Below are 20,661 nucleotides of genomic sequence, written 5' to 3'. Positions count from 1 at the left end.
CCATAATGCCAGACGCCAGGCGGAGCAGCCACTAGATTGCCAATTTTAAAGTCTTAGGTATGACCCGGCCGGGGTTCGAACCCACGACCTCCCGATCACGGGGCGGACGCCTTACCACTAGGCCAACCGTGCCGGTAGAAGAAAACAAAGTGTCCTGGATCATTTTCGTACGGTTGTTATTGGCAGGTGATCATTCTCGAGAGGTGTTCACAAGGGCAGGTTCAATGGTATTTGTTGTCTGTTTCACTTTGCATGCAATCAATTTTCAAAAAGTTTCATTATTATATTACAAGCATTAACAATTTACTTCACCAGCTATTGTTTTGTCGCTTTATGATGTCATACCTTCATAACATGTCGCAGAATTCTGATGGGTGGTTTTTCCTCTTCTGGAATGGGCTCTGATGCAGCCGCTCCTTCTGCCTCAGTTTCCGTGTCTGTCAGAGGCACCTTCCTGAAAGTGTTGTGATAACTGTCCGACTGGGAAGTAGGAGACTGTAGGTCCTCTGCTGGCGTTGATGATGGTCGGGCTTCCTCCAATATTTTTTTGGTGTTAATTTTGATGAAACCCTCCTCCGTTTCTGAATAGAAACAGTTAAAATATATATATGCTAATCACAAGGGTGCTAAATTAAATCTTGAAGATGTTCTTGTCTCCTGTAAGCTCCTCCAGTGATCTGGCTGGTTTGTATGCTAATCACAAGGGTGCTAAATGAAAAAGAAATTATTGTTTCTCAGATAGCAGTATACAAAGACTTTGAACAGAATATGCACAATGACTTCTGTTTGACATCACTCACCGATCTTAAGGAATTTATTCCATTTCATATTCAAGCTTTAGCTTTCCAGGAAAAGTGAGTAAAATGATCATACATGTACATATTTTCTTATAGCTAACCACAAATAGGGTGACCACCAAAAACAAAAGCCACCCATACAAATTTTAATAACTTCTACGCGTCTTTGAGCAAACTATTCCCATACTGAATTATGAATTATTGTCTCGCTTGTGTCTTCCGAACGAGCTTCTGGACAATTAGTCAGATAAGTTTCTTTTCTTTATTATAAGTGTTCATCTGTCTGTCCAATTTTAAAGAATGCTGGGTCAAAGATCAGTGACAGTAACAATTTGTTGTCATAGTTAAACATTCCCATCATTCTTAGTTCTTTATTCTGAATTTTGGAACGTTGGCAGTCTCTTTGTTTTGAATTTCAGGCTATTAGACCTACAGACTGGAATGATCATTCATAAGGTGAGCATAAGGTAAAGTTAAGGTACGCCACATATGACGCTACTCGCTGAACACAGGTGGAAATTATTAACATTTTTGTGGGCGGTATTTTGGGGGGTGTCACCCTGTATAATCACACAAAATAATAGGGCGGGGATGTAGCTCAGTCCGTAGCGCGCTAGATTTGTATCCAGTTGGCCACTGTCAGCGTGAGTTCGTCCCCACGTTCGGCGAGAGATTTATTTCTCAGAGTCAACTTTGTGTGTAGACTCTCCTCGGTGTCCGAACACCCCCGTGTGTACACGCAAGCACAAGACCAAGTGCGCACGAAAAAGATCCTATAATCCATGTCAGAGCTCGGTGGGTTATAGAAACACAAAAATACCCAGCATGCTTCCTCCGAAAGCGGCGTATGGCTGCCTAAATGGCAGGGTAAAAACGGTCATACACGTAAAAGCCGTGGGAGTTTCAGCCCATGAACGAACAAACAAACAAACAAAAAATAATGTGGCATTGAACTGTACCTGCACAAAGACACACTCTCTCTCTCCCCTTTCTCCCCCTACCATCACCCCATCTGCATCCACTTTCCAAATGTTTCTCTTACCTTCCTGATTCTCCATGTCAATGATAGAGTCCTCAGTGGGTGGTCCCTCCAGCAGTGTTTCGGTCAGTCTGCTGCCACAGGCTTTGAGGGTCCACACGAAGGCCACGTGCAGCATCTTGAAGATGTCCTTGTCTCCTGTAAGCTCCTCCAGTGATCTGGCTGGCTTGTTGTTCACCCCTTTCTTCTTTAAGAAGTTGCGGGGTTCAAGACTAGAAGTACGGTTGACCGCTTGGGGCATCTTGTCAACCTCTTCATCCATCACCTAGAAGTAGAAATAAAAATGTTTTAACTCTTATTCAGTTCAGTACTATAAAAAATCCAAGCCAGCAAGCTAAATGCTCTACTGGAAAGTGGTATATTGAATGTCTGGAGTTACTTGTATTCATCTTCATTCACCAACTACAGTCACTTTCTAAGCTCAGCTAAAAAGGTAAAGGTAAAGGTAGTCCCATAACCAATGTTAGTGATCTCAACTACTCTCGGGCCAACTTTATGAGGACGGTGCCCACTTCTCTCCCTTGCTGTCTTTGTCTTCCCGGCACGGAATAGGGTCAGGTACCCATTAACAGCTGGGTGGACGGGAGAGCACGCAGAATAATCAGTGATCTTGTGTTCACCCTGGGTAGGGATCACACCCACAACCTCTATCGTAAGAGGCAAGCGCTCAGCTAAGTTAGATAAAAATAATGTAGACAGAAAGTCAAGCGAATGGTATTTTAGAATGTTGACTCTATTTGAGGATGAAAGTCGCTTAATCACACCGGGGGAAGTGTTACGGCAGAAAAATTGTCGTGTTACGCTAGCATTCTGCAGTCCGGTAGTCAACCAAAAAAATACACATGCTCTTTTCCTCAGCCGATGACACAAACACACTTGCATATTGGGACACTGCTATTGATGCATTTCAGTTATAATACATCACATTACCTAATCAAATGACCTTTGTTGCTTCAAGCCTCTTGTAATCTCCACCATTTAAAAAAAAATCCCCAAATCGAACAATATCAACAAATACGACGCTGTCACAAATCTAAAACAGAAGCCTCAAAAATCAAACCCATAACATGTTAATCCTCATGCAATCATGAATCCGCTGAGACCAACTCAACGTTGCTGGCTTTGATAATTAAGACACAGTAATTATTAATTTAGAAGTTACACACCTTTCGCACTCGAAACCTGGTTGACTACCGGACTGCAGAATGCTAGCGTAACACACAGCGACTTTTCTGCCGTAACACTTACCCCGGCGTGTTAATTGTTCCTTTCAATGCTTGTTATTCACTCAGGTGCCAGGAAAATGGTTCCGATTAACTCTCACAAGTTTATATTCTATGACACATGTCGTATGCATTTAGAGCGCTTACATCCCTTTGTTTATAAGATTTCTAAACAGCGCTCTGCCCTTTTTGTTTAAGATTCCAACTCAAGATGGGCTGCAACAGTACCTTTTGTGCCTTCTTTCTGAGAATTTCAATGGTAGTCTGCAGCTGAGGCACCAGGAAGGGCCAAGAGTTTAGCAGGTAAATTCTGTCCATCATGAAAACAACAATGCTGTACAGCCTCTGTCGACCTCGGGCCTGGATGTCAGGAATGTGAAACGTGTGACTCAGGACATTGCCGTTTTGATCATCACCATAGAAAATGGGACCCTCCTGACCTGGGCACACCTGTATTAAAAAGAACATTCAAAAGTTTTAAAGTTGAAATACTAAAAGTGTTAACAAATGTTGTTTTAAAAATGTTTAGCTTGTGATTACCACAAAGACACAGGGAGAGAAACACACACACACACACACACACACACACACACACACACACACATTATATACATGTATATTCATTTAATCCTTAATAACAGAAGAACCCCAATCCAACTACACGATCCCCTTCCCCCTCTCCCATACTCAAACCACAAACTTACAGAGTTAAAACTTTACAGTTGACACACAAAAAGAAGGCTTACCTCACAACTAAGGCTTCGAATGCAGGCTTGCCGCATCCGTGTAAAGATCTGAGGGATGTGTGGTTGTTGGGTGCTGATATAGCTGAGGTGGGCTTCTTCATCATGGCTCACATATCCTGTCTTCACTGACTTACAGCCCTGAAAGCAAACGAGTATGTACTTATGTTAATCACGGCAGTGAATATAAAGAAAAGAAAAAAAATCAGTAGGGTCTTTCAGCCTCAAGAACGCTAGCGGGGTAACAATACTAACATCCGGTCCTGCTGATTACTGTCAATTGCCGTCAACTACCGTCAACTGCCGTTACGGAACTATCGTCAACTACCGTCAACTTTTTGTGTGTCTTGAACTTCTTTTTTTTCTCCCTAAATGCAGGTGGCTGAGTTCGAAAAAGTGATTTGCGAAGGTAGCGGAATCGCCATTTGGGGCGGTACTACTTGTCTCCGAAAACCTCATCAGAAATAAGAAAATTCGTCCTTAGATCGTGTTTTGTTACATAATTGTTTGCAATCATGACTTATATTTGCAACTTTCACCGTTCATGGCATTATTTTCGTGTTTGTGCGAGGATTTACGAAGGAGCGGAAGCACTAATCACATGACGTCATCAATACTTGTGCTTTCGAGTAACAAGAGTTACCTCCCTTGCATTGAAATTGTTGCATCGATTTCGTCGATAATTCGGCTCTCAACACAAATATAAGGGTGCATGTAGACTCTAGCATGAATCAGGCTTACTTTTCACAGGCATGTCCAATACTTCACTTTGTCCTAGTCATCCACTTCTCATCCACTTCTACTTCGTGAATCACAAAAATCCCGTGCTTATCGCCCCAAATGGCGATTCCGCTAGCTTCGCAAGTTTCGAACTCAGCCACCTGCATTTAGGGGAAAAAAAAGAAGTTCAAGACACACAAAAAGTTGACGGTAGTTCCGTAACGGCAGTTGACGGTAATCAACTAACAGAGGATTCTAGCTAAGGTTTCAAGCTTCTCTAGCAACAACATACATCAATATAAGGAAATTTATTTTCAGCAGAGAACAGATCTATGCCCAGGCTGGAGTGAGAGAGTGAGCGAGAGAGAGAGAGAGAGAGAGAGAGAGAGAGAGAGAGAGAGAGAGAGAGAGAGAGAGAGAGAGAGAGAGAGAGAGATCAAATCAAATCAAATCAAATTTTATTTTTCGAGGGTTGTGGCGTAAGCAATACAACGAGCTTTTTTTCAACCAGCCCTCGCCCAGAGAGGGGACTAATCTAATCACATATCACAGAGAGAGAGAGAGAGAGAGAGAGAGAGAGAGAGAGAGAGAGAGAGAGAGAGAGAGAGAGAGAGAGAGATCGACCCACCTCGCACAAAACTTTGGGAATTACTTTGGGAACTGAAGCGTGTGATGCAGACGCGATGTTGGTTGTGCTAGTCGATTCGCCTGTTGTCGAGGCACAGCCCTGGGCGAGCGAAACTGACTTAAGTCGCTCTGAAAGGCTGGCGACACGCTCTCTAGGAGCAGCCGACACGGCTCCATTTTCATCTCCTTCTGAATCGCCCGGCTCTTGAGGTCGCAATGTCTGGGTGCAGAAAAGGATCTTCGGTCCATGAACTTCACAGAAATGACATAGGGATATGATGGCGTTCATCTTCAACGACAGGCAGGGGCTAAAACTACAGCCTGAAACAGACGGCTTCTTCTGCTGTTTCGCTTTTCTGGAGTCATGTGACAAGTTTGTTTTGATCCTGAGTCATCAACAGTTTAAGAATAAACCATTTAACGACAAGTATTTTGTCCGGTATAAAAAACATTTCCTGAGTACCTGGGATTCTATGCTCCGTGATTTTGCAGAAAAGCTGTAATAGGATACGAAATATAGATTTAAAAGAAGATTTTAAAAAGAAAAAAATGATATGAATAGGTTTTCTCAAATGGTACGAAGCACATGTATTCCGTGTCATCTCGCTTTTGTCAGTAGGTTGTTGTATTCCAATCTCCGATTGGTTCAAATCTGGAAAAAGAACCAATCACAGCAATATTTACATTCTACATATGGCTTGCATGACATCGAATTTTGTTTCAAAATGGCGCGACCCGACTGGTTCAGAAAGTGGAACCAGGCGCCTCAACTTTTTTGATGACATTATCAAAGAAATATATCACACAGTATTCCGAAATTAGGTAACGGGTAATATATTACGTGTGTCTGAACTTTTTGCTTTCATCTTAGCGCATGCATCGCTTTGTTTTTTTGTGTTGACATTCTCGTCCAACAGAAATCAGAGTTTCCATCGTGCTCAGACATGAAAAGAAGATTCAGTCATGCCATCCTGAATGTTACAGTTGGCACACATGTAGCATAAACACATGCACAGACGACGATCAAATCCTGAAGTTTAAGCCTGGACTGGGTTTTTGTGGACGAATCCAAAGCAAATGTGACTCCACGCATCCTCAGTTGAAATGGCAAAATAGGTTGCTTTGTCAACTGTGTTGCGTTTTGCCAGTACTGGCCGATTAAGCAGCAAGGATGGACCCGTCAGAAGAGGTAGGCTTTCCATCATAAAGATTTTAGTGTTGTGCTCAACATTGATGTCAGCACCCATTTTTGTTTTTCTTCAGTTATTTGCAATGTATTATAATTCTCAATACTTGACACTGAAAATCATACTCGTACTCGTAGTAATAATGTATCAATCTTGGATACATGTTTATGTATTCTCACACTTTTGTTCTTTGCATTTACTAACCAAAGCCTGTACCGCAATGTTATTCAAGAAAACGTAGTGCACATTTATATCACAAGTTTAGCTGCAACTGAAAAATAGCTTGATCATTTGGTTTGGGTCACTTGTGAACATGCAGTTGGTCCATCTAAATGAACATATGGCTCCAGACGGGCGCTGTGGCGTGGTGGTAAGACGTCGGCCTCCTAATCGGAAGGTCGAGGGTTCGAGCCGCGGCCGCCTGGTGGGTTAAGTGTGGAGATTTTTCCGATCTCCCAGGTCAACTTATGTGCAGACCTGCTAGTGACTTATCCCCCTTCGTGTGTACACGCAAGCACAAGACCAAGTGCGCACGTAAAAGATCCTGTAATCCATGTCAGAGTTCGGTGGGTTATAGAAACACGAAAATACCCAGCATGCTTCCTCCGAAAGCGGCGTATGGCTGCCTAAATGGCGGGGTAAAAACGGTCATACACGTAAAATTCCACTCGTGCAAAAACACGAGTGTACGTGGGAGTTTCAGCCCACGAACGAAGAAGAAGAAGAATTACATATGGCTCCTCTGGTGAGGCTTGTCAGTGTTGTATGGTACTGTTAGTAAACAAAACCCTTTGTTGTCTCTGATGTTGATGCTGTGAGACAAATTGCTGTTTCGACTGGTCATGTGACTGTGAGATTCTTTTCCTCATTTGATAAAAATGTTTGTTCCTAACGGATACATGTATGCATACAACTTTACTGTTAAGCTAACAGAACTGGTATTTAAGATCAAATCCATGATGACATTTTTCAATTAAATGTGTGTAATAAGTAGAGGTTACATGCCGAGTCTCAGTGATTATTAAAAATAATGGTCGAAGTTTGCGGATCATGAAAAATGCGAGCTTCAGCAAGCTTTTTCATGACCGCGAACTGAGACCATTATTTTTAATAATCACTGAGACGAGGTATGTAACCTCTTTATTCCTCCTTTCTTTAGTTATTCAAAGAAAAGAGGAGTTTTTGTGCGAAAGTTTGATCGAATCCAATTCACTCAACGAGTCTACCTGCGCAGGCGATTGAATAATGCGCGGTTGTATAGTTCAGGGAAAATCAATTAATTCTGTTAACACGTCTTCTTGTCAGATTCCCTGTTTTGGACTAAAATCAAGTACACAGTTATGTTGTTATTCTGCTGTGGCGGTAAAGGCAGATAGTGTGTGTTCTGTTCATGTTTTGGTATCGCTTAGGAAATGTTCTTTCTTCGAATGGGACAAGTCACAAGCAGACGGACTTTTGCACCCGTGTTCCAACGTTTAAAAACTGTATGAAGTTCAGTTTTCTGGGGCAAAATAGTGTATGAAACCGCTGTATGTTCTTTAAATTGATGAGATGTGTGCATTTGGTTGCGTGTGATCTGTTTATAAAATGAAGTATACAACTCTCCTGTGTTCACTTTCAAGTGAATAACTATCGTTCTGATATCATTTTAAAGTGAAGCTAAAGAAACCTGGTATCGCCACTGCTGTGCATCTCCTATGATCTCAATGGTATCAAGGCACGGGTCATAGCCCTTTGCCGCGACAAGGTTTGCCGATACCGGCACTTGTCTTGTCTAGACAGTGACGTCATTCATAGATGACGCCAATCATAAATGACGTTTGTCAAGGGAACTTATGCTTTCAAGTGTTGATGCTTCCAGTGACAGGAAGGTATAGAGATTGATCATTGTATACAATCAATTTATCATTGTATACACAAATTACACAAACGTCATCTTGTGAGGGACCAAAAAATATTGAAACTCTCGGATGATTTTTTTGTGTGGTATCAACCTCGACCTACGGTCTCGGTTGATACCACAAAAAAATCATCCTCGAGTTTCAATATTTTTTGGTCCCTCACTCGATGACGTTGTGTAATCTCTATGTATTGTCGAAAACTAACCGTCGGATTGCAGTCTTTTGTCCTAGCAACTCAGTTCAGAACATTTTGAAGGGGAACTACTCTTGTCGCTAGACAGAGTACGAGAGTTACTTGCCTTGGGAGTTTGCTTGCACTTATAAGAGATCTAAAGCGAGTTTCTCTGCACTGATCGTTAGATTTGGATTTAGAAAACAACCAAACTCGTGGATTTTATATGGAGATTAATGTGTTCAAGCCTGTAGTTGCCACTAGTTTAAATGCAGTATGACTGTTTGGTCTAGAGATGTATATTTCGTACATTGGAGCGTTCGAAACTTTTCAGTCGCTAAAGTAGTTCCCTCAAAGTCTAACTCATCAACCTGTGAGCTATCGAGGATTCAGGCCCGTTGTTAGGTAAGTGATTTTGGTTGTTGGGTAAGTTACCGAAAAATAACTAGCCCTACACGTTTACAGAGAGAAAGAAGCAGAGGGGGGAATAATTAATAATAATACTGTACTATGAATTATTTGATATATATATACAAATCCCAGACTTGGAGGACAGTATGAATAGGTCCAAAGTCATGGCTAAAACAGCATTGTTTTGTCAGAACACCTCCTACCTGTCAAAACTATCCGACTGTCGACTGCCTAGGGGTCAGATAAAAAATGTATGCGTAAATGACCAAAGACTGAGGCCACTGTGTATAATAATGGTATTTGAGGTTGTTTCACTCTTTTACATTTAGTCAAATATTAATGAGGGCAGAGGGTGAGGTTTGGTGACGTCATATTTGACCGTTTGCAAAAGTTGAGGCTGCACTCTCACAACTACAGTTTTTCATCAATTTGTTTGAAATTTTCGTTACATCATCTTTAATTAGTGCGGACTATGGGATTGCATTTCAGCTTGGTACCTGAACAATTCGTGTATGAAATTTACACTCAAAATTACCTGATTTAGTAAAAATCAATATTTGAATCACAAAGGTGACATCATTGCCTCCTGTATCCGAAAATATATCGTTTTGTTGTGTTTTATTGAAAAATGGGCTCAAAATGAAGAAAACCGTTAAATAGCGATTTTCTTTATAGTTGGAAGATCATTTCTCTGTTCCTTATCATTTGCTGATTTCAAAAATATATATATATGGTTTATGGTGTTTGGCAATGAAAATTTGCTTTAAATGCAGAAATTCCTTGAAAGGAAATAACACTTCCAGCCTGTATTGATTGTACACTCTGTTCGGCCGATCAAGATAAACAATATAGAATATAGTCAATTTTTGTAAAGATTTTAGTCAAGCAGTATGTAAGAAATGTTAAGTCTTTGAACTGGAAACTTGCATTCTCCCAGAAAGGTAATATATTGTACTACGTTGCAAGCCCCTGGAGCAAGTTTTTGATTAGTGCTTTTGTGAACAAGAAACAATTGACAAGTGGCTCTATCCCATCTCCCCCTTTTCCCCGTCGCGATATAACCTTCGTGGTTGAAAACGACGTTAAACACCAAATAAAGAAAGAATTTATAAAATTTAATTTTTGTTTTTTGTTTGTTTGTTTGCTTAACACCCAGCCGACCACGAACTCAGGGCGGTGCTGCTTTGACATTTAACGTGCGCCACACACAAGACAGAAGTCGCAGCACAGGCATCATGTCTCACCCAGTCACATTATTCTGACACCGGACCAACCAGTCCTAGCACTAACCCCATAATGCCAGACGCCAGGCGGAGCAGCCACTAAATTGCCAATTTTAAAGTCTTAGGTATGACTCGGCCGGGGTTCGAACCCACGACCTCCCGATCACGGGGCGGACGCCTTACCACTAGGCCAACCGTGCCAGTATATAAAATTTCATCAGAGCTAACATCCACTGAAATCTTAAGAACCAAGTGTATACAAAAACTATGGTATTAAAAATAAAATGATCATTGAAGTTAGTACACCTAAGGTGCCATTTTGGAAAACTTTCTGACGAATTGGACCTTAAAAAGTTCAAGGGACATTCACTGTACTGTAATTTAGAAACACCTGCAAAACTACTTGGAAACAATGCCAAATAGTTAAATGAATTGTCATTTGTACTTGTGGAGAATGTTGTAATGACAACCGACTGCTATTGTCTCCTGGAGTGCTCAAGATTGCAAGCCTTTGTGTTCACATAGCAGTTTTTATTGAGCTATTTGTTGAGCCCAAACTTACTCCTGTTCGACTGGCTTTGCCTTCAAAGGTAATGCCAGTGTTTTCAAACGCTCAGTTACATTCAGCGCTAGCGAGCAGGGATGGGATTGGACATGGTATGATCAGAAATGGTGTCATCGCCATGATTGGTACATTTTCATGCTGTTCCCATCCCAACGAACCTGCAAGGACTTAAAAATCACTCAGCGGGTCTATGGTTTAGAACTTTTAAGGGACAAAGTTCATTCAAACGGGGGCGAGTGTGACAGGGTGACTCAGTAGTCTCCCTTCACAGCAGCTCTGCATTGACATTCGTCTGCCGGCCTTGAAATTATTTCATGAGTTTTGTCATTAAAAATCTCAAATTTTTAATTTAAATCAAATGTTTGGTAATTGATCCAAACATGATTTCATCTTTTTCTTTATCATTTCCTAAATAAAAAAATATATAGATCTATATGTTATGTTTGGATTAAAAACAAGATGAGAAAGTTAAAAAGAATAAAGAAAAGCGTGCTTTTTAACCTTCACCGAATCACACTTTGGACTACACAGTCCAGATAATGTAAGTCATGTTTGACCCATACTTTCCAAAGAAGGATTCAACGTAAAAAGTGTGGTTCGTACAGCAGGATCGGCAAAGCAATTGTCTTCGTGAAAAAACAGTGCGTTCAGTTTCATGCTGTGAGTTCCACAGATTGACTAAATGTATTAATTTTACTGTACGCGACTTGTTTAATGATTTGTCATTTTGTATATAAATTTATTAACTCTTGCCAGTTCGGGGGTTTTAGGGCATATTTTACAGTGCTGTCGGTGCCTACTTGCCGAGTGGCTATCTGGGGTCATATTCTAAATGAAATATAGAAAGTTATATATCAAATGAAAGGAAAATGAATAAGCTTTTCATATTTTCAAAGAGAATTGTGCTATCTTTAAAGGTAAAAAATGTTATGGGGGTGACAACATGATTTTTGTTGAAATTTGTACGCCCATTTTTTGGAACACGTGACAAACACAAAGAAGACATTTTTTTTGTGTTCAGTTTATTTTAGATATGCTGCTAACTAGTCTGTTTAGGCATTCATTTTACATAACATAGCAAAGTTTTATTGGGTTTTGCTGATAAACAAAAAAGTTATTGTCACATGAATACCCCCATCCAAATTTCAAAGTTGGACGTTTCATGACATACGCATGCCTAAGGCACACAAAAAAATAGTCTGTTTACGGTATCCCGACCGACCCTATTTTTTCCCGCGACCCTAGACTTTTTTTTGGCATTTGGGGGAGAAAAAAAAATGTGACCCTCCACCACGAAATGAGTCGCATGTCACCTCACGCGGTTCTCCGCTAGGCATAATATAAGTGCGGGGGGTGTCTAGTAACAGTGTGAGGGTCACCATAGTCACAGGCTTATAACTCGAAAAGTGTTCACTCTTTTCTAAAACGGGTTTCACCACTGGATAGAGAATAAAAAACTCTTTAAGAAAATGTAAAAATATGAAAATCATGAAAAGGTGACATGCGACTCATTCCGTGTTGGAGGGTCACATATGGTTTTTTGAAAAAAAAAGAAAAAAAAAGGTCTTTGTTTTTTGGCAAAATAACTTACAAATATGTTTTTGGGGGAAAAAAAAAAAAAAAAAAAAGTCCCGACCTACCGACCCTTTTTTATTGGCCTATGTTACCGTTAACAGACTTTTTGTTGTTGTTGTGCCTAATAGTAATAATGCATTCCTATAACTAACTTATAACAAAAACCCAGCTTGTTTCTGTCATAAAGTGTGTCTAACATATGAGTTTATCCACTGTCCGACCCATCCAATGTAAAATAACAAAAATTTGTTTTTGATAATTAGATAATTGGTCAGTGGAAAACTACAGGGGGGGGGCATCCTAAGCTTGCTTACGATGGGTAAGGGAGCAAACTGGTAAGAGTTAAGAGTCACCAATGACTTCGGAAAGAGCCAGTTTTGTGTTGACATATATTGTATTTGACATACACACTGCTTGAAAATCAAGATCTGATGTCCTTAAAGGGATTATAACCTACGACAAAAGGCCCTCAGATCACTTCCAAAGTTATACCATAAAACTCCTCCGAAAACCGCGTATGGCTGCCTAACTGGCGGGGTAAAAATGGTCATGCGGGTAAAATCCGTGGGAGTTTCAGCCCATGAATGAAGAAGAAGAAGCACCATAAAATTTTGCGTTACTGTACAAGTAATGCTACTGCGCTTGAGGACTGCCTTCACTTTGCAAAAGCAAGTATTTTAAAAGCTTTATTAAATGCCCTAAATAAGGCAAAGGAAGAGCACTCTTTGTGAGGTTTACATCCACTGAGTTACTTCTCATACATGTTTGGGTACATGGTGCGGGCATAGAGCTAATATAGGTCCCTGGTGCGGGTAAGTAGGGGGCTGCGTCATACTCATCGCCATGAGGCACTGCTTCTTGAACATCTTTTTTCCTCCATGAACTTTGCTGTTTATAATTATATGATGCTTTAAACATTTCATAATTGCAGCCAGAAGTTTAAAGTGTGGCCTAATCCTCCTGTGTGAAAAATAATTAAATTTGTTGAATATCTAGATTATTGAACTATTAAATAAGGAAATTGACCTTTGTGGGTTTACACTGGAAAAAAAAACACAACAGAGTTTTCTTCACATTCTGAAAGTGAACATGACGGTCACAGACCAGGAAATCAATGTCACGACTGTATATATATTTTAACTTTTAAAACCTGTGTCATATATCTATTTGTTTCTTACTCTTCAGTCTTTCAAGCAGATCTTTAGTAAGTTTTGATTTTGAAAACAAGACAGAGTTTGTCTAATGTGATGTAGACAATAATTTAGAAGTAATTTGGTACACTATAGTTCACAGTTTTCTGAAAATTGTGAGACCAACCTGTATTCCACTCCCTCCTAATCCAGTGCTGCTGTAGAACTGGTAATGCAGATGGCAGTGCTCAGCAATCTACATAAGCCTAGCTGTACAAGACATTAATTTCAAATAATCTATTCAGCTGGTAGTATTGCCTACTACATGTAGTACTATGTTGTGTGTTTTGAAACGGTTCCAACTTTCACAAGAGGGTCGTTGACTCCGTTAAGACCCCATTGGACTCTTTATCAACAGTCCCCGTAGGCCTTTGTCAGTTTGTGACTTATAAAGGACTGGCTCTGGGGCCTTTCCTGCCAAGAAATCGTGAGTGAAGATTATCAAAGTGGCACCAAGAATAAGACTGGTTCATGGCAAGAGTTTGACCCCAGCAGAACAATGTATACAAGAATCATTGGCCTGCGAAGTCACAAGGCAGTAAGCAAGGCGTCTGTCACAGGGTTTAGCATTCTGACTCTGCCAAGTTTTGGTCACATGGCGTGAGTTTTATAAATAGCAACATGGAGTAAACGTTCTTTGTTTACTAGGCTGGGCACCAGTGCTAACAACTCAGTCTTTTAGTCAGAGCTTAGCTGTGACACATGGTTGTTTTGAATTCTGACTTCAAATAGATTTCTTGCATTCCTTAACAGCACTGCAAAGGGAGTACAAATAGCTGTGCTTGTTTTGAAGTTTACTTTGAACTTCTGAGTTATGAACCTGACTCCAGTAAAAAAAGGAAAAAAAAAGTTGTGAGCTGAGACCAGTGAGAGTATAACAAAGAAAAGAGTTCAACATGAAAACGGGTGTTTCAGGAGAAATTAAGAAAAATCATGTGGAAATGAAACAACAAATACAAATCATGGTAAGATGAATGCATTATTGTTTATTTATGAACATAATTGATTAAGTTTATCTTGTGTTTCTGTGTTAATTAGAAGTAGAAATTACATTTTTTTTAAACATGTAGAATGAAGATGATGGTTTTTTTGTTTGTTAAGTGGTCCTAAACAGTCAAGTAACAGCATTCCAGTGTAAGAATGTTACTAATATAAGGAAAACGTGTTGAACAAAGTCATACGGGACACACCACCTCTGCTACCAAACATTAGGAAACCAAAAAACTAAATAGTAAAAAGTCTTTAAGCATTACTCCATGCAGATATGAATATGTTTTTAGATTTTATAGAATTTGTATGTATATATTGGTTTGAAAGAACCTGTTACTAATTCTTCAAGTTAGCTTGGATTTAAATCTGTTGCATGCTTGCACACATGACACACAAAACACATGCATACACACACATACACACACACACACAAACACAAACACGCACACACTGATGCATTTACTAACATCAATCAATCAATATGAGGCTTATATCGCGCGTATTCCGTGGGTACAGTTCTAAGCGCAGGGATTTAATAAAAAAAAATGTTAAGCAATTTATATCGCGCACATATTCAAGGCGCAGGGATTTATTTATGCCGTGTGAGATGGAATTATTTTACACAATACATCACGCATTCACATCGGCCAGCAGATCGCAGCCATTTCGGCGCATATCCTACTTTTCACGGCCTATTATTCCAAGTTACACGGGTATTTTGGTGGACATTTGTATCTATGCCTATACAATTTTGCCAGGAATCGTGGGATCCTTATGATGCACACCCCAATGTAGTGTACACGACTAACATGCTTTTTATTGTGTAGGGGGGGGTGTAGACAGCTGGCTGCCGGCTGCTAGAGGAGACCTGAAATGGGCTAGGGACCGGGTTGGGTCGTCTTGGGTCAGTGCTGAAATGGTTACTTTATCCCCGAGTACGCTAGTACAAGGTCTCAGCAGACTTTAATTGTGTGTCTGTGTGTGTGTCTTTCTCCACTTAACAGCTTATTGCTGGGAAACTACTGGGCGCAGTTCGTTCAAAAGTTGATACACTAACTTGATAATAGGTCCGATTGATCGTATTAAAACTTCATAATGTTACCTGGGACCTAAATGCGAAATAAACCACAAAAACGACTTGGCCGTATGAGGAGTTCACACCGGCGGGGCAACACGCAGCCATTGACCTGATAGAACAGCCGAACGCGTCACACAAAAATACGTCATGACAAAGTTACACGCAAAGCGAAAGAGACTTTGACGTCATTTACTTTTGTTCAGAATTTTCCGTCTGTTCCTAGCTTGTCAGCGAAGACCTGACGTGAGTAAGCTTACCCAAAACGTCTTTGTTCTCTATTCTCATTGCAGCTGTGAAATAATCAGTCTTGTGTCTCGGTCGTGTAGGTACAGAGTTTGCTTCTGCAATCATTGTGTTCGTGTTGATGACGGCTTCATAAGACAAAATAATAAGCGAATCTATCGCGAGGAAGACGTTTATGTACAAATCACCGAACCCAACCCATTTTTTTGTGTGCATTTTTCTGAAGAATGAACCGCATGTGGTTAATTTCATCCGTTTAATGCTTGTCGAAACATATCTGATCACAGATGAGGTCGCAGTTTGTAGGTTGAATCTATGAATCGGCCAGAGATAGATCTGCATTTCTGGTCAGAAACCAACATTCACACCACAGACATTCCAAACATTTATATTTATTGAGCGAGCCTGAAGAGTACTTGGGTCCAGCGCGAGCGTTTTTTATTGGCTGTTGGCCGAACGGACACCCGGGCTTCATATTTTTGCATGCATGTATTCGTGTTTCCAAGGCCTGAGGCTTTCGCTCTGACCCTGGGATCTTTATCGTGCGCATGCGTGCACACGGGGGTGTTCGGGCTGCTTACATAGAGTATGATAGACCTACATTAAATTAAGTCACCACCGAGTGGTAGACACAGACGACATTTGGTAGCACTGACTGCCAGCTTCACGGTAATGCGTACCCCTAGCGCGGCTCTGCTTGGGTGGGAATGTTCTGAGCAAAACACTATGTGTTACTCCATACCCCCCGCCCTCCATGGAACTTCTTGACCCTAACATATAGGGTGGAGAGTTTGCCCAGTCGGTAGAGGCACTGGCTTTTAAACCGGTTGTTACTATTAGCGTGGGTTCAACCCCCAAGTTCGGCGCGGGATGTGTGTCCCAGAGTCAACTTTCTGTTGATGTTATTTTATGTGTGGTTTTACAGATTGTACAAAACTTGCTCTGACTGGGTTGTTTCATTGAATACAAACACAAGACAGACATACATGTACATGTATACGTAAATGTATTTTGTAATGTAAAATATTGACACTACTGCTTTAACACTTGGTTGGCTTGGTGCTTAACTAGTCAGCAAATAACGATCGCTCCAGTCTAAAAGTGCTGTTAAGCTTTGTTGTGTTTACATGTACTTGCATGAGAAAGTACAATGAATATTATTGCTGTACGTATACATTATGGAATAACTTAGACTGTTGAGAAAATATGTCTTTTGTCTTTTGTCCGGTATTATGACAAAAGTTGAAAAGAGATAAAACTGTGTAAGAATATCGTGGGGGGAAAGAATAAGGGTGTCAAATAAAATGCTTTCCTTGTTCATTTGCTTGGGTCTGCTGTCCAAGAGAGTTAATAGTACACATGCTTCAATGGCATGTTTTAGCTTTGCCTGGTTATTTATTCTGTTGTTAAAGAGAGAGAGAGAGAGAGAATTGAATTGAGTTGAGTTGAACTTTATTTTACAAAGAGAGAGAGAGAGAGAGAGAGAGAGAGAGAGAGAGAGAGAGAGAGAGAGAGAGAGAGAGAGAGAGAGAGAGAGAGAGAGAGAGAGAGAGAGAGAGAGAGAGAGAGAGAGAGAGAGAGAGAGAGAGAGAGAGAGAGAGAGAGAGAGAGAGAGAGAGACCTACTATGCTTGACTGTATATTCTCTGCTTGTTTTACAAAGATAACTAGAAGAATATATATTTTTTGTTGTTAAAATGGTTGCAGCCAGCTTTATTATGAGAATAGCAGACTGATCGATACACCAAATCCCAAGCAGTGAGATTGAAAATAAGTTTGTACTGGTTTCATCTGTGCAATATTGTGTGTTTGTGTGAGTGTGTGTCTGTAATGAATCTGATATTCTTGCAGCTTTCAAGTGCTTTTATTTGAACAGAAAATACCCCATTCTCTTTCTGTTACACTGTACACATCATCTGGAAGCCTTGGTCAGAATTGTTTGGCAAGATAATTTTTTCATCTTTGAATTGCCTTGGAGTCTTGTTGGTAAATTCCATTAATGCTGTGAAAAATCAACAACAGAAAATTGTCTCTCATTGCAGTTGGCTTCCCCAGCAGCCATGAAGGAGCTGATTCAGTATTTTGAGACACACGGCCGATTGCTGGATCGCCAAGACCTCAGCGAAGAATCTGCATTGCAAGCATCACGGGATGTTACCTCCTTTGTCTCCTGTATCCGTTTCAACGGAGTGCCCATTCTTCCACCTGTGGTAAGTTTACAAGCTGTAAATAAGAATGTGATGAAATCATGTTGCTAGAATTGTGTTTTTTGTTGTTCTTCAAATTATGCTGAAATCGTGATACAAGTTTCAGCCGTTTTTTAAAAAGTTTACGGCAGTCCTTGGTGTCACAAGCTTTCTTCTCCTCCTCAAAGAAAGGTCAACAGTTTTACCGAAGTGAAGGCAAAGTTTGGGGTGATTTGGAATAAGTTGTGCCTTTTCGCAGTGCTGCTGATGCCAAACAGTATCCCTGTGTCATGCTTCTCTCTTGTCTTGCTTAGTTTCAGATGTTTATGGTCAACTGGGATATTTGTAGAGCATCCCTGTTTTCATGGTGGCTAGTCAAACAGAAATAGAAATTGAGGGTACATTGTATATAATGTATCATGTACAGTAGAACATAACTATGTGACAGACTGATGTTTCCAGCCATGACCTGTTGCACATCAACATGTATGCTAATTACTCTCATACTTGAAAACTTCCCTTTTCAGTAGTTAATTGTGATCTGACTCATTGTAAATCACAGATACTGCACAATTATTCCTGAACTTTTAAGTCTGATGCAAGTGTACATAACCATTTAAGAGCCCTCAAATCACTAGGAGAGTTGATTTTGTTGTAAGAGTGAAGTACAGGCAAACCTGCCCCGATGACCCCCTGCCGATTTTCCCGAATGAGTTGTTAATTATTTTCCATATATAATACACCTTTCCATTGCGACCACCTGCTTTAAAGTACAGCTTTTGGTGTGTCCTTTGGGTGGTCGTTACAGACAGGTTGGACTCAATCAATCAATATGAGGCTTATATCGTGCATATTCCGTGGGTACAGTTCTAAGCGCAGGGATTTATTTATTGTTTTTATTTTTATTTTTATGCAATTTATATCACGCACATATTCAAGGCGCAGGGATTTATTTATGCCGTGTGAGATGGAATTTTTTTACACAATACATCACGCATTCACATCGGCCAACAGATCGCAGCCTAACCCTAACCCTAACCGTACGTGTATTGATTTTGTTACAAGATTCTGATGTATTGATTTCTTGTCTTTGTTTTTTAGATGACCAACAGTCGTGTGGATGAAGTAAGACAAGACCGACACAATGCAGTGTTCAAAGAGAAACGTCTGAAAGCCAGGCAGAGGAAACATCTGATGGAGGTTGCCAATCAACTTGTTGAAAATACTGAAGTATGTTTTTGTATATTCTTAGATGATAGCACATGTTAATAATAGAGTGCTGATTGTTATTGTCAGTGATTTGTGACTGATATTTTGACATATAACTCTTATCAAAGTTAACTTTGCACAACATTGATGTTCTGAGTCATAACAAAAAAATTCTGGTGGAGTTTGCATTACAGTGAAGCACAAGAATGAATTAACACAAATTAAACTAGGGGGTTAGGTTTCAAACAAAAGATAATAGGTAGCTGGTACCAGTCGGAAGTATAGCGATACCAAGTATGGATGGTGAGTAAAGATGCTTTTGTGTAAAAACTTTGAAGTGCACTTGAAATCTGTATCAGTCGTGATAATACATCCAACAATCTGAAAACAATGTTGCCTTGAAAGAGAATTGATCTTTAAAGAAAAGAGTTAACAGACCTGGGAACCCATACGATTTCGCCGTATTTTATACGCATGATTGTCTAAAATACGAGCAGTACGGTCAGTTGGAAAAAAATACGACTAGAAAAATTCCTAGACCACTTTTCTTTACATGCGCATCCAAACCTGATCCAATATTTTGATTACAGTTTGTGTCATTAAAAAATAAAAGAAGCGTTTGTTTTAACGTGTTGGTTAACTTTTTTTTCTTTTTCTTTTCTTTTTTTTCTTCTCTTTTTTTTCCCTTAACCTTTTCACCTCTATCATGGACAAATACCAATAATGGACAATTTTATTAAAATATTATTTTTTACGTGTTGGTTAACTTAATTAACGGTGCGACAGACGCGTGTGAAACATGTTTGAAATATTGATGTTCAAATGCTGTGTGGAGTACGCTCATTTTTCTGAAAATAAACCAATTTTGCTTGAGAATACTCCAAGTGCAAAACAGGGGTTCCCAGGTCTGAGTTAAATGTACAGTCGAACCCACTTAAAACGAACACGCTAGTTACGAATTTTGACTTATAACGTATTAGTTTTAAGTTCCCAACTGAATACCTCTTTCTTCATGCTTAAAAAAAATGCTTAAAACGAATTCTTTGTAACGAATTTATGCTTATAACGAGCACTTTTTGGATTCCCAAGCATGCATAATGTCTGTAATTTACTCACGCTTATGACGAAATCTTTAAACTCGTCCCGAGATCGACATATCATGGGAATTTGAGAAGTTTGAATACATGTGTCAAAGTCTTCCCTTGCGTCGACTGCTTGAACCATTGCTCAACCGATCACTGAATAAAGTTAAACTGATTACACTGTACTCACAAAACAATTTCAAATTTAGAATCAAAGTGATTGATAGCTCAGACACTGAACATGAATGACTGACTGACGTTTATTTCCTTCGCGAATACCAAAAACGAAACATCAATGTTTTGAACGGACGCCATTGCCAAAAAATATAGATGCCAGAGTGGTTTCCCTTGGACAAGGGAAACCACACTCTCAACGTTTGCGTTCGCCGGTTCGCGATAGTTTATCAGTCAGTCAGTGCTATCGATTTGGATTTGAACATCATGTTGCAACAAAACAAAAAAAACTAAATTGGCCAAGGTTTGCTACCCGTCGCCAAGGTA

General features: G+C 40.0%; 2 protein-coding genes across 3 annotated transcripts in view; one reads left to right on the top strand and one right to left on the bottom strand.

Annotated features, from left to right (window-relative positions):
- The window catches only part of LOC138958635 (folliculin-like), a 30,522-nt gene extending 24,861 nt beyond the window's left edge, over positions 1 to 5,661 (bottom strand). The window contains exons 1-5 of the mRNA XM_070329851.1: positions 5,151 to 5,661; positions 3,806 to 3,943; positions 3,288 to 3,509; positions 1,840 to 2,101; positions 346 to 581 (exon numbers count right to left, since the gene is read on the bottom strand). Coding sequence (XP_070185952.1) covers positions 346 to 581; positions 1,840 to 2,101; positions 3,288 to 3,509; positions 3,806 to 3,943; positions 5,151 to 5,438 — 1,146 coding nt within the window. The 5' untranslated portion in view covers positions 5,439 to 5,661. The remainder of the gene's footprint in view (positions 1 to 345; positions 582 to 1,839; positions 2,102 to 3,287; positions 3,510 to 3,805; positions 3,944 to 5,150) is intronic.
- Positions 5,662 to 5,887: 226 nt separating this feature from the next.
- The window catches only part of LOC138958634 (centriolar coiled-coil protein of 110 kDa-like), a 32,234-nt gene continuing 17,460 nt past the window's right edge, over positions 5,888 to 20,661 (top strand). The window contains exons 1-3 of one of the 2 annotated variants that reach the window (XM_070329850.1): positions 5,888 to 6,338; positions 17,726 to 17,893; positions 18,971 to 19,099. In XM_070329850.1, coding sequence (XP_070185951.1) covers positions 6,321 to 6,338; positions 17,726 to 17,893; positions 18,971 to 19,099 — 315 coding nt within the window. In that variant the 5' untranslated portion in view covers positions 5,888 to 6,320. Of the gene's footprint in view, positions 6,339 to 14,080; positions 14,339 to 17,725; positions 17,894 to 18,970; positions 19,100 to 20,661 lie in introns of those variants that run through there. The other variant, XM_070329849.1, reaches the window with a different exon arrangement.

This window comes from Littorina saxatilis, linkage group LG2 (genome assembly GCF_037325665.1).
Source record: "Littorina saxatilis isolate snail1 linkage group LG2, US_GU_Lsax_2.0, whole genome shotgun sequence".
Lineage (NCBI taxonomy): Eukaryota > Metazoa > Mollusca > Gastropoda > Littorinimorpha > Littorinidae > Littorina > Littorina saxatilis.
The sequence above is the reverse complement of the archived record's forward strand: the minus strand, read 5'-3'. Positions and strand labels throughout refer to the sequence as shown.